Source organism: Nomia melanderi, chromosome 4 (assembly GCF_051020985.1).
Source record: "Nomia melanderi isolate GNS246 chromosome 4, iyNomMela1, whole genome shotgun sequence".
Lineage (NCBI taxonomy): Eukaryota > Metazoa > Arthropoda > Insecta > Hymenoptera > Halictidae > Nomia > Nomia melanderi.
Window position 1 is genome coordinate 6,414,619 of NC_135002.1, and position 13,269 is coordinate 6,427,887.

The 13,269-nt window shown below is 47.5% G+C and overlaps 1 protein-coding gene across 3 annotated transcripts in view; it reads left to right on the top strand.

Moving 5' to 3' along the window:
* The first annotated feature begins 937 nt into the window (after positions 1-937).
* Positions 938-13,269, top strand: part of LOC116435082 (protein apterous-like) — a 58,575-nt gene continuing 46,243 nt past the window's right edge. For all 3 annotated transcript variants that reach the window (XM_031994249.2, XM_031994251.2, XM_031994250.2), the window contains exon 1: positions 938-2,030. In XM_031994249.2, coding sequence (XP_031850109.1) covers positions 1,983-2,030 — 48 coding nt within the window. In that variant the 5' untranslated portion in view covers positions 938-1,982. The remainder of the gene's footprint in view (positions 2,031-13,269) is intronic.

A 13,269-nucleotide genomic window follows, 5' to 3' on the forward strand; every position in this document is an offset into this window, starting at 1 on the left:
TAGAGAGGAAAGAGGAATTCTGTATTCATTTTAACTCCGTGTTTACTACAAAACTTAAGCATCAATAACAAAGCGATAAATATCATCTTATTAAATATTAATTTCGATTCAGTGGAAAAAGTACCGTTTAAATTCATCAACTTCGGTTACGATTATTCAAACAACTCATTGGCAAAGCTGTTAACTAAATAAAAAACGCGTTGTCCCGGTACCTCCAAAAATAACCAAAAAATCAACTCCAAACTCAACCCCTATACAGCAGACATTTGCAAACACGCCGTATACAAACATTCGACAAAAGCTCTCCAGTTTACGCGTCGCTCATTCGCCGAACAAGAACGACCCAGTCATCCTCTAAACTATAAGCGAATCGAACATCGGCTAAAGGTGTTAGGAACAACTGCGCTCGCGCTAATCCGCGCCGGATTCATTGTGCCCGTCCAGGGCCTTATCCTCGGTCAACACCTAATAAGCAACCTAATTTCCCCCTCCCCGCCGCGTGAATGTTACAGCTACGCACAAAGGGGAGACGGTAGGGGTAGGCAGCCCGAATCACCTGGTCAAAGGGTGCAGAACGCGCGTCTCGAGCCGTTACACAAAAGCTCGTCTACGCCACTGTGTTCCTCCCGTGCAGTCGGCTCCTCCGGAGTTGCCGGTGGCGTGGAGCGAAAGAGAGTGCGGTTCCCGTACCAGAAAGAGAGTTGCGAGTGGAAGGAAGGCAGGGATCGAAGTAGAGAGGGAGATCTGTGGTTCGGTGGATGGGCGTGGCCAGTGATTCTCGCGGCTCGAGCGGTGGGGGCAGAAGTGGGCGGTCCTTCGTGGAATTGTGTCCGCCCCACCTCACTGTGCCAGGTTTCCGGAGTTCCGCCGCGACGCGGCGCTGCCTCTGGCTGGAACCAGTTGCAGCTGTGCCGGTTCCCTCACTCCGCATCGCGGCTTCGGCTCGACAGACGGGCTGTATTTACCGTGGCGCAGCGTGCTCGGCGCGTACCTCGTTTTCCTCGGGGTTGTTCCTCTGCAGCGGCGTGTGGCTCGGTCGGTCGGTCGGTCGGTCGGTCGGTTGGTCGGGGTCTTGTCTCGAGTTTCCGCGCGGGCCACGAGGCACATGCGCCATAAAACGGGCCTGACGTGACGCCGGTCGTCCCTACAGTGGAGCACGGGTGGAGATCCATCTCCGTTTCCCGTTCGAATTGCGCCCAAGGACAACCCCCTCCGACACAGTGGTACCACCGAAATTCGTGTGCAGGTGCGCGGACCCAAAGCTCGGGGTGTCTCAGCTCGCTGCTTCGTCTACGGCAGTCTTCCAGTGATTGTGAACGAATTCCCTTCTCCCCCAACCCCTCGAACCGGGCGTTAATTCCCGAAGATGGAACCAGCAATTCCGCGGGTGAATCCTGCGGCACGGACTGACCACGGTCTGCCCGGCTCGCGCAGATGAACACCCGGTCATCAGTGAATTGTGCTAACGATAAGTGAACCCGGGGGTGTAACTGTCGAATCCCGGAGGACCGTGACTTTGCCGTGTAACTGTATAACTTTTAGAAAGGTAGCGAGTAGAGGGGATTGGCCCAGGAGTCCGAGGTGAATCCGTTCGATGATTATGTGCCTGTGACAGATAATCGCGTCCGCGTCGGGCAGACAGGTGATATACCCTAAGTCATCCGGCTGGTGTTGCGGCAGCGCGACCTGCGGGGTTTCTTTCAGTTAGTGACGTTCCTCTTCGATTCAGTGCGGAAACATTGCCGGGGGACCATCGTCGGTGGTTCCTTTTTCCCCTTGGTCAGGGAACGCTCTTCTTGGGAGCGATAAAGGGTGACCGCGAGGATCGTGGTGGAGGAGGAGAGGAGAGACAGGGGAAGTGAACCTGCGCAGCGGACGCCATCTCCGCGTTATCGGCAAGCGGATCCCCCGGGACTCCCCCCCAAGCAGCTTCGGCGTCGCGCACCCTCGGCGGGAGCTACCCCGTGACAGCAGCCACCCTGATGGGAGTGTATGAGGAGCGCGCCCCTCCTACCACCGGCATGCACTGGGTGAGTGTCATCCCTCTGTTCTTTCTCTTCTTTGCTTATTGGCCGTGCGCACCGTCGTCGAGAGCACCCCGCACCTCCGCCCATCCTCCAAACCCACCGTCTGCGGGTAGGCCTTTTCTCTCGGTGGCCTCGATGATCTGTGGATGATAATCCTTGCCAGCTCCTTTGATCTTACGTATCTACACTCACGAGCGAGTTGAACTTGTGTGCCGGGATAGGCCGAAACTCGGTTAGCTTTCGTTCGAAACGAATTTCCGATGTTTTCTGGTCACGGTTTTATCGTAATGTTGCGGTCTGCTGGATGATCTCCGTTGGTTTCAGCGGTTGACAATATGAAACGGTTGGAATCGCCGACGAAATTTCAGTCGGCGATGATTCCCTACGGGATGTTTCGGAGTAGCCTAAGATAGTTTGTCTCGAACTAATTCGGTATTCTTACGTAAACTGTAGAATGTTGCGAACGGTTTAGCTATAGATAAGCAAAATCTGAAACTGTCAGCGTAGTCTTGTTTATTTATCAAAACGACGAGCATCCGCTACCGAAGCGATTCGGTCAGCAATAACGGTCAACAGCAAATCTATCGTTAGAGATCCTTTACAGTGTCACGCTTAGAATATCAAAATGCCTAACCAGATTCGAAACGGCTGGACAAAATCCATTAACAAGTTCTCAGCTGTTGCTCGCTGGTATTCTCGAAAGACTCGAACAACCGGCGGCAAAGCGTAAAACGGTCACTCGAGCGCGTTTCTTGTCCTCTCAAGAAAAACGAGGAAAATCTTCGTTCGCGGTAATTCGATCGGCAACGGCTGTCAACGTTACGAAACCTTCGGCGTTTACGGGCAGCGCGGGATGCGAATAGAAAGTCCCCGTACGGTAGGACGAAAAGGGATCGCGAGCGGAATCCCACGCGACGCGCGAGCGCGCGCCTCGGTCGCGCCTCTTAATGGAAACAAATCCCGGGTCTGGATAATTCAATCCGGCGGTTTTATTGCCCGTGATTCCGTAATTGGAATATTGCTGGTCGTCGCGCGACCAGTCGCGGACGAGTCCGACGCTTATCGGCGACGTAACGCCCGGGTGATATATATTCACCGGGCAACGGCGACACGGGCGAAACGAGTTTCTTGATCCGCGACGTTGTAGATCGATGGCCGACAGAAAAAAAACGCCGGTATCGGGATGCTGCGGACGGGCACTCTGACGGACCCGCGGCGAAGGTCACCGATTTCGGGTGTCAGCGGAATAATGAATCGGGACATGGGAAGGCCTAGCTTGAAGATTGAGTTCCGAGGAATGGGAAGTGTCTAGGCTGACTTGACAACTCGATGACAACGATTAATCCCATAGGCTACCCCGAAATCGAATTTTTTTTAGATATTTGCCTTTAGAGGTTGACGATTTTCGGAGCAGATTTCGTTAATTTGTTAATTGGAGTATTCGGATGAGGGATTTTGTTGGTTTAAAATAGTGGAGATCGATGCGTATTTGTCTCTTTTGGTGTTATGCGTATAGTACTCTAATTGCTGCTTTCGAAAGTTGCATAATCGAACAAGTTACGATTCTACTAGTGGATATTAAAGTATAGAAGTTTAGAGGCATTTGGTAGGTCTGGTAACTGAAGCATGTTCTAACTATATGTATTAATTCTACTATGTGAAAAGTATAGAATCGTTCGTTTAAAAAATTAGAGTCAAATAGGAAAGGTACTTTTGGGGAAATTGGTCGTGTAGTGTAATCGTTTACTCCAGGATGCTGCAGAGCTGCTGTAAAATCATTTTCGAGCGAGGAATTCAAGTCTTGGCTACTTTTCCAGTTCACCCGCGTTTGCGCCTCTTGTAAAGTGAACCGCAGGAACGTTGTTCTATGGTCTGAACGGTGACACACGTTTTCCATCGCACAAGCGTTCCGAATGCCCGAACAATGTACGATCAGCGAAAACGGCGTTCATCTTCGCGGAATGTTAATTCCGTTTTAAACGACTGCTGAATGGCCGCGCCGTTAACGGGTACACCTTGTAAACAAACGTAATTGATTGTTCCGTGTCACCGCGTTGGCCGCTAATTGAACCGATGCATTAACCGCGGCTACGCCGACGAAAGGAGGTGGATACGAAACCCCCGGTATTCCTTTCAGCTCCTTTTTTCCCCACCGAATTCCCTTCGGATTAAATTCGTCGTCAACTCGAATGATGTTTAAACAGCGTTACCAGTTCTGGACTTGCCGTCGACACGTCGGACTTTACGAGCATCGTTTCTTTCGGCAGAACCTTTATGCACGCGTTTCCTTCTCGTTAGATTCGTATTTAAATATTCAAAGCGGTTAGACGTGTGATCCCTGGATTCGAGTGATCTAATGATTAATTTAAACAGTTCCCATTGATTTTTCGTGTTCTATAGAAAATATTCTTATACATCTTGTTATTAACGCAGGACAAATACATTTGTCGTTGGAGTTCGTTAGAATATATAGATTCTCGACATTTAATCAAATTTCGCAACCTTATTAATCCTTTTTGTAGCTTGAACCCTCTTTCCGAGATAAAGATAGCTTTCAAATCATTCAGGATCTCATTTCACTGCATCCTCGCAATACTCCCGAATACTCTATCTCACTACGTTGCTCAAACCAAAGGAACATTGTCGCGTTCAACACCATTGCATTCGAAAATGAAAGAAAAATTACCCACGTCCATTCCTTTAAGTTAACACATTTTCCACGGCCAATCCGTGAACGCCGTTCCATCGTGGCCGTAAAAATCTTTAAGCTTTCAGCATAAAGTTACGAAATTTCATAAATTCTTCTCGATATTCCGAGAGAGGGCCATGGGAAAGACACAAAGATGTCATTGTCCACATTCCTGCCGTTCTTTTGCAACCGTTTATCGGAAGTTACGAACAAGCTCCATTCTTCGCATTAATTTTTCTCGCGCGAAGGATTTAGGTCACAGAGGCGAGAGAGGAAAACAAACTGATAGATAGATAAATAGATAAATAGATAGTAGATAGATGGAGAGAGAGGAGAAAAATATTGTACGCTTCTCCCCGGTTTCATGAAACCGCGAAAACCATTGGAACGTTCGGTCCGCGATGACCGGCGCGGCGGCGGACATATCTCGGCCGGGCCGGCTAATAAATTACGCTCGGCACAAACGGACCACTATCACGAGCAGACACGTTCGTGGCACGATGCCCTTATCTCATCGAAGTTACAATAATCACACTCTCTTCGGCCGCGCCGGGTCTCGGCTCCAGACTGACGCACGCGCGTGGAAAACATCGGACGCGTCCTGAGACTAAACGACGCCGAATACGGACAACGATAACGCCGATTCATGTTGCCACGGGACGGGACTTCCGGTTCCTGGTCCAATTTATTCGTGGGAAACGGTCGAGCCCCCTCGAAACATCGAGAAAGCCGTTTAACATTATCGGCGAACTTTTTTAGGCGTCCGTACCGTTATTGACAGAATTTAACGACGGTTCTTGGCAACGGTAAAATTGCAGAATGATTTTATAGTTATCGGATGACGCGCGATATATGAAGCGCGAATTATGCCAGTACCAAGTGTTCTCCTGTCGTTGACAGTAGTAATTTTTATAACGACTGTGCGTCGAGGTGCAATTGAAGCAGATAATGATGCTGTTAGTATAGAATGTAGGACTATTTCCGGAAAGTCTAGAGAGAAATGTCAGGCGAGTCTTCCGCACGTTATTAGCCAGTAAGTTAATCACGGTAAATCATAGATTCCGAGCTGCTAATTGAATCATTTGCTACAATTACGGCAAACCAGTCCGTATTGATACACGAGATGCTCAGTATCGAAAAGAAGCGACGATATCGTGAAACAAACACCATGATCAACAGTGCACGCCTCTCCGAGAGCAACGGACAAGGGAAGCTGTTCTTTTTCGTTGACCTCAACGGGAAAAGTTTCCAAAAAGACTGTGACACATTTCGACAAGAATTCCCAGCGGTGGAGTAATTCTGCTCAAAGGCCCAGGTCGGCCTTAAAAACTCGCCGGGAGCGGGTAAATTTATGACGACGTGCAGCGTTCGGTTATTTATTTTCGTGTTTTCGCGTTGATGGCGTCGAAATGAATTATAGGAGATCCGGGCCCGGAAAATCTGGTTGCGCAACGCTCGAAAAATCTGCTAGCACCGAAGAACCATTTCGCTGGCTGGCTCTCTCGGCTGTTTCGTCGCGATAAAAGTAATCGCCGGCCAAACGAGATTAGGATGTTCGACGCGCGGCACTCGACTTCACGCAATACGCTTTTAATCGGGCACGCCGCTCTCGGTAAACAAAATATTTACGCGTTTCGAGCGACCGCGGGCAACGTGCTGTTCCCTGCGATCGCGTTTGAGTCGGCCGAGATGCACCCTAAAGTAACGTTGCAAATGGCGTTAGGTTCCGCGACACGGTGACTTATTGCTTTCGCACTGGAACCAAAAACGTTGATGCAGCCTTCGTTATTCGTATTGTCGCCACGTTGTATTTTCGTTTCCGAAAATAAACACACTGCACATTATATACTTCCATGTTTATTGTAGTGGAGTGCTGTTTATCTACTAGATTGTGGATCATCGTGTATTCATAGCGTATGCAAGTCATCGAAAAGTTGCGTACAAAGTTACGTTCAAAGGTACGTGGCCTCGCCTATGATTCACTGAAATCATTACTAAGGAGAAGAATGCTTTGGATGAGACATTTACTTACCTGAGAAACACTTTGAAGTCTGAACTCGTTCCAAAATTTTCATTCAGTGCACGTCGGTTCATTTATTACTAAAGGCGACCGAGCTTGTAACATTTTTGACACGTTGAATTGCTACGCGAGATCGTTCTATGAGCTGCGGGCTGCTCGAGAGGCGTAAATATTTAATACCGAACAAATTGGAACAAGGATTTGGAAGTTTCCGATATTAAATAGCGCGATCACTTACGCGAGGGCGATTCCGAGGCACAACAGACTTCTGTGCGCAGCTTGCCTCCGGTCGTCTCGCGTGGACAGTGAGAAATCTATTAAACGGGCCGAACAAATGGCGGTGATCAAATGCAGACGAGTCCTGGGATTCGGTCTCGGCGAAAGGGCGACGGAATCGCTACCGGTTCGGGCCGGCCGACAGAAATTAATTTCGACGAGAACACGCCGCTGTCCGACGAGCCTCCTAATCCGAATTATTTCGCAGGCACCCGGTGGATTCCTTTTGGCCAGGCGAGAGCTACCTGGCTGGTCGATTGTAATCGATCAAATGCTGCTCGATGATAAATGACCAACTCCGCGTTTGGTTATTTCCTCTGGTAACCCTCACCTAGGCGTACGTTATTGAATCGTCCGAGAGATGAGAAATAATTCTAAAGAAACAGCAACCAGATGCGAAAGTTACGTTTTCGAGCATAATCGGAGGAAAAATATCAAGTGCGACGTTGATTTAATGGTAGGCTTTGGTAGTTTAAAATAGCTGGGAATATTATTCCACAGAGATCATCAGAAATATTCCCAAATCGTTCTCAAATTGTTTGGAACAACGTTTGCCAAATTTTCGAATTTTCGTGTCGTCCAGTGGAGCACGAGTCGAATGGAATTTTCAAAATTATTAGGGATGTTCGTTCAACCTTTCAGCGAGCGGATTAACATTTGACCACGATTAATTACTGAAATTACCAGCCGGTTGACAGAGCTAGGCGGCACAGAGGCGATCTGAATTTTCGCGGAACGCGAGGGAAACCAGTATCTCGGGGTCGGGTCGTGATTCTTGGCCTGCTCGGCATGCGTCGCTTTCTGTCACTGCATCTCGCACCGTTGAATAATCAGTTTCTGGTGTCTCGTAAATCTCCGAATATGTCAACTCCGATGGCGTCGCGTCAATGATCGTTCCCCGAACCTTTGGTTTTCTACAGCGATTTCAACCCATTGCCTTAACACTGAAACCATCGAGCAGATGAGAGTGACTTTCTGAAATTCCTCTATGAAAACTCCAAAATTGCGTCCACTGAGGCTTCAATCGATTCACAATTCAATTTACGTATCGCTGAAAGCAACTTCTCTAATAACTGCTCGGAGAAGCTGTTATCTTTTTAATAATTTCGTTAGAAAACGAAAAGAATCCCAAAGATAATGAATCGATAACAGGGGAACAATATTTAATTTCAACTGGAAACAATTCGATGACATTCGCCGTTTCCATTTTACCTCCGCAGACCATCGATCCTGTCTCTCCGGTTAATTTTCTGCGCGCCGACGTATTAATTGTTTTTTGTGGGAGTAAGAAAATAAGTTACGGCCGGGGATAAACTTACGGTCGACTCTCGGAAGGATAATAATGAAAACCGGTCACAAAACGAGCAAGATTACGTCGGTTGACAATTTCCAGGACGAGCAAAAAGGACTGCCGAGACTAGCGGCTCCTCGATTGGAGTTGCGCTCGCGTCTCGTTCGCAAATCGATCAAATTGCTGCACGTTTCCTTTCGTCGCTCGGCTGGTTGTGCAATGTTGCACCGGATACGAGGCAAGGACAGCATTATACGATTTAATATTTCTACGGATCGCGTCCCCTTCCCTTCGGCAATACGCGCATCCTCTTCCACGCGTCCACCTCCATCTTGTCAGCGCCGAAAGTGGTCGCGACGCGTGTGCTAGAGCGCGCAGAAAATCGGCGAACAAACGAACGCGGTGGAAAAAACGAAACGAAATTTTATCGATGCGATTCGAAGCGGAAACGCACGACTTTGCTCGCGGACCGCGGGATGACTCATCGAACTTGCAAAACGCGGGTTTTGTAACCGGCCGTAAAAACGCGCGAGTTTTACGGAAATTAATATTCATGACGGCCGCCGGTGTGTTTCGCGCGCTGGAAAGTCGTCCGATAAACATGAAATTTCGAATGGAGGCGGCCCGATAATTGAAATCGTTTAAGAGCGTCACTCCAGAAAGAGAAACGCCAATCGATCAATGCCTTTCACTCGGACTGCAATTATTCAGTTTTCTCAGCGAAGCCCGCCATGTTTGTTAACCTTAGACACTCTTGCGAGGAACCTTGAATTCTTAATTACAATGCATTAAAAAGTTATTTGGAGTATTGTAAAGAAGTTATTTATTGTCATGTTTTTAGTTAAGATATTCTAAGTGTTGGAAATCAATTGTGTAGGTAGATTAATTTCTGGAGATTAGAAACTGTTGAGGTTTTCTGAAAAATTGTGGAAATGAATTTTCAGTTGAAATACTGTTTGTTATAAAACATCATAAGTACCTCTGTGCCACCGTTTAAAGAAACAGGGATAAGTATGCCGATTATTATGCTGAAAAGTTAAGCGATACTCAATTAGACGACGAGTAAGAAGAACATACCAAAACAATTGCTCTCTAATATATTTCTACGTCCACGTTTTTGTGCCTTCGTCCGCGGCTTCCCGCATTTCAAGCAGCCACATTCGCCCACGCAAATTGGAATAACATTGTACCCACATTTATCGCGAGTATAATAACGCAAGACCATCTCATCCACTTGTAACGAGAGTTTACGATCGAAGAATCGTCCAGTTACCAGATTAACACGGTTATTATCCTCTCATCTAAGCTTGAACTTCCACAGAAACAATGAGTTTCCCATGAATACTAAAAAGACAATCTAAAGATTCTGTTCTATAATTCCACTGGCTTCAAAATGGCTTCTCAGTTAATTATATACAAAACACCTATCTCACATCTTCGTACCGTCCTAACAATATTCCTACGTCGTTCTCCAATCAAAATCGAATTCCTAATCACCGGCAGCACTCAACGAAAACCAGACTTCCCTAAAAGATCACCCAACAGAATCATCTCACTCTTGTATTCACAACCTACCTTGAATATCGAAATCATCGAGTCTAAATCTATCTGACCTACTGTGCATTCTTTAGGAGACGTTTCTCGCCACGTATTTTCATTATGGTTTATACTGCTCGGCAACCAATTGTCGAATAGAAAATTGGTAACGATAATTAGATGTCAAAATACGAAAGCGAACCACTTAGGGCCGCATTCCTTCCAAGACTCATCTCCCGAGCAACGTGCAGTACCCGCGTCAGAGATGAAAGGAGTAAAAATCCGCTGGAAAGTCACTCGAGACTTCATGAACAATGGACAGAATCCGGCCAGAGGTTCGACTGGTCGGTGGCGAGTTTTTCTCGGTAGGCGAATAATCGAGGTGGCACAGTAGCGCGAGCAGAGAGTCCACGGACCAATATTTTCGTCCGGCGTCGAGAAGTGGCCGGCTGCGGCCGGTTGGTAGCCGGTCGCCGCGGAGAAGTGCAGATAGCGAGCCAGTTTATCGGTCTCCGCGGTGTTAACCGTCGCCCACGCGTTTTAAGAGAGAAAACCACACGTCCACGTCCCTGCTGGCCGCGCGCGCGCGCGCGCACGCTCGCCGCGAGCAGACGACGAGGCTGTTTATTGTTATCACTATCACAGCCGGCCAAGGGAAGCTGATACGCCGCCAGGCAACACGGTGGACGCGCGTGCTTGTAAAACCGTGAAAAAGCCATGGTTGCCTGCAGTTTCTCGCCGGGATCGGTTTCACCCTTCACGCGTCCGTTCGGTTCATTTTTCGACTGGGATTACATTCTTTTACTTTCGTCCCAGCCGAGACGTTTTATGGACCGGAAACGTCGGGACCCGAGAAAGTCGTCCGATCCCAACGTCCTTGCTTTGAAATTTTACACTTTGACGCGGAACGTGTACGAAGGTGTGCGCCGTTGACTCTTTCGAAAGGGGTACTCGGCTTTTTTGTTGCACAGAAGTATGACCGTGGGCTGTAAATTGCGTTTGTACGTCTGGTAGTCGAAGGATTCGACATTTCCCGATAGAATATAACGTATTCGATCGCCTCTTCTCCGGTTTCTCGGGGGAAATTTCAGGAATTTCGTTTCATCGGATTCGTCCCCGGCTATCGTTGCGATTGTTAATATTTTCGTGTTTCATAGGCGCGCTAACGCGCGCAGAGGATTCCTATGAAATTCAATTACGAAGCTTTACCACCCGTAAAATGGTTCGAGGAGGATTGTAATTTTCTCTGGGAACGCAACGCCAGAGTTAATCGGCAAAACGGAATCGCACAGAAACGAATTGAAGATAAGATGTGGTAATGGGTATTGAGATTCGGAGCGGTTCGAATGGAACCACGTAGAACTGATTTTCCCAGCACATGAGACGGAATCGTCGGCAACCCGTGCAAAAACTTTTGATCCGGCGCGTGGATCGGCAGCGGCGGCAGTGATGCACTTTGAAATCTCTTTCAAACCGTGTCTAATGAAATTTATTTCACGGTGTCTTATCGCGAGCGCAGAAAACACCACGCGAAATAACAAAAGCCTCGCAACTTCGTTGCCGGCTCCTTTCCCGTCACAGTTTTCTTTCTGCCACTCTTTCTTCCACGAACGGGGCATTAACACGTTGACTGCTGCGGAAAACTTCGGCGTTTTACGTAACTTATTTTTCCGTAGCGAAGATAAATAGGAACAGTTGTTGATACATTGCCTGCCGGCTGACTTTCAGGAAACTGAATTCTGCGGATAGTGATATGTATATAAATAAAAATTCAAATATCATATTGTCATTTAATATATTTTAAATAGTTAACGAAATCGAATCAAATTTAATGTTTTTTCAATGCTGTGGTAATTAGCAAAGTTGCATGTATCTAAGTGTCTTTATATAATAATATTATTAATCTGATTGATGTGTAATCCCTGTAAAAATTGTAATAGATTATTTTCAGTTTCTTCGGACATTCATTATAGCATTCAAGTTGAACTATCTTTTTCGAAAATCATTTCGATTATTCGATGCCCTTAAGGTATCAATGATTGCGAAACAAGAAAACCGAAAGCAGTTACTGTGACTGGCACGGTTTTTTAGTGTTAATTATTTATAACTAAACCGATTGGTAACTATTACAAATTTACTTGTGTTCTTAGATATTTGTATTCAGCGTCGATTATCTTACAAATTAGAATTGTTCTCATGCGATTCAGAACCGTCGGTCACCAGTGACCGCTGCGGCAGTCAACGTGTTAAAGCAACTGGGGCGCGAGTCATTCTGTCGCGTGCCACGATCCGTTGCGGCCCACGAATCGAATTTCCCCGAGACGGCTGCCTTTTCCTCGGAAAACGACGGCGGCGCCCGCCGCGTTTTAACGATGGGAAAACTGCGTCCAATCGATTCGGTTCACCCTGAGAAGTTTCCACGCGCGGCTCTGCCGGGAAAAGTTTCAAGGATGCTCTGCGGGTTCCCAGGTAACCAGGTAAAAACGTTGCCAACGATTTTCAGCGGATAATGACGAATCGCGGTGGCTCGACCGTCAATCGTTAGACAAAAAGGACCGCGAAATTGAGCGACGAGAGTTCGAATGGTGTGAAGGTCGTCGAGAATCGAATTGAAAATCACGGTGTTCGTACGATTCCCTTAACAAATTTTTCTTCGGTACAGTATCAACAAAATCCAACTCAACTCTTTGGCGTATTATTCACGTTCACTAAGCTCGTAACATTTTACCATCCACAATTTAGAAGGAACGCAAAAAAATGATCCCTTCCACTGTAAGTGAAAATTAACTTTGAAGATAATAAATTGGTAATAAACTGTCCGTTACTCGTCAGTAGGACAAAGGGTTAAAGAACCTTCTCAATTTTATCGTACACTTTTCAAAATCCTTCGACTCAATATCTACCACCTTCCATATCCCCTTGTCTCGTCGTTCCCTCGAAAAATCGTCACACCTCATTACCGATTCCCAGCTCCCTTTCCACTTTTCAATCAGATCGAGTATACCATAGCGATCGAACGAAATCCCTCCTCGAGTATCGAATAATTTCCATGCCCCCTTCCCACCGTGCTCCCCGAAAAATCGACTCGCTCCTCATTACTTATTCCTCGCGAGCTCGGCCTCGCGGTCGAGCCTCGCAAAAATGAATCTCAGATTCGTTATCGACCGCGGGACTCGCTAAATCATACCGTTATCGTCGCCGGCGGTCAGTCAACGTGTCAGCGCGTATTCGCGGCGCGGGCGAAAAAGGAGAAAACAGAAGCGGAGGCGAGAGTGCAGGTACATACGGAGAACGGTTCGCAATTGGCGGTCGATATCTCGAAACGGCGCGCGGTCGACGCACGACCGACGACGGAGCTGGGCCCGGACGACATTTCTGCCGGCATTCTACCGGGCCAGCTCGGCCCGGCCCGGCCCGGCTCGGCACGGCC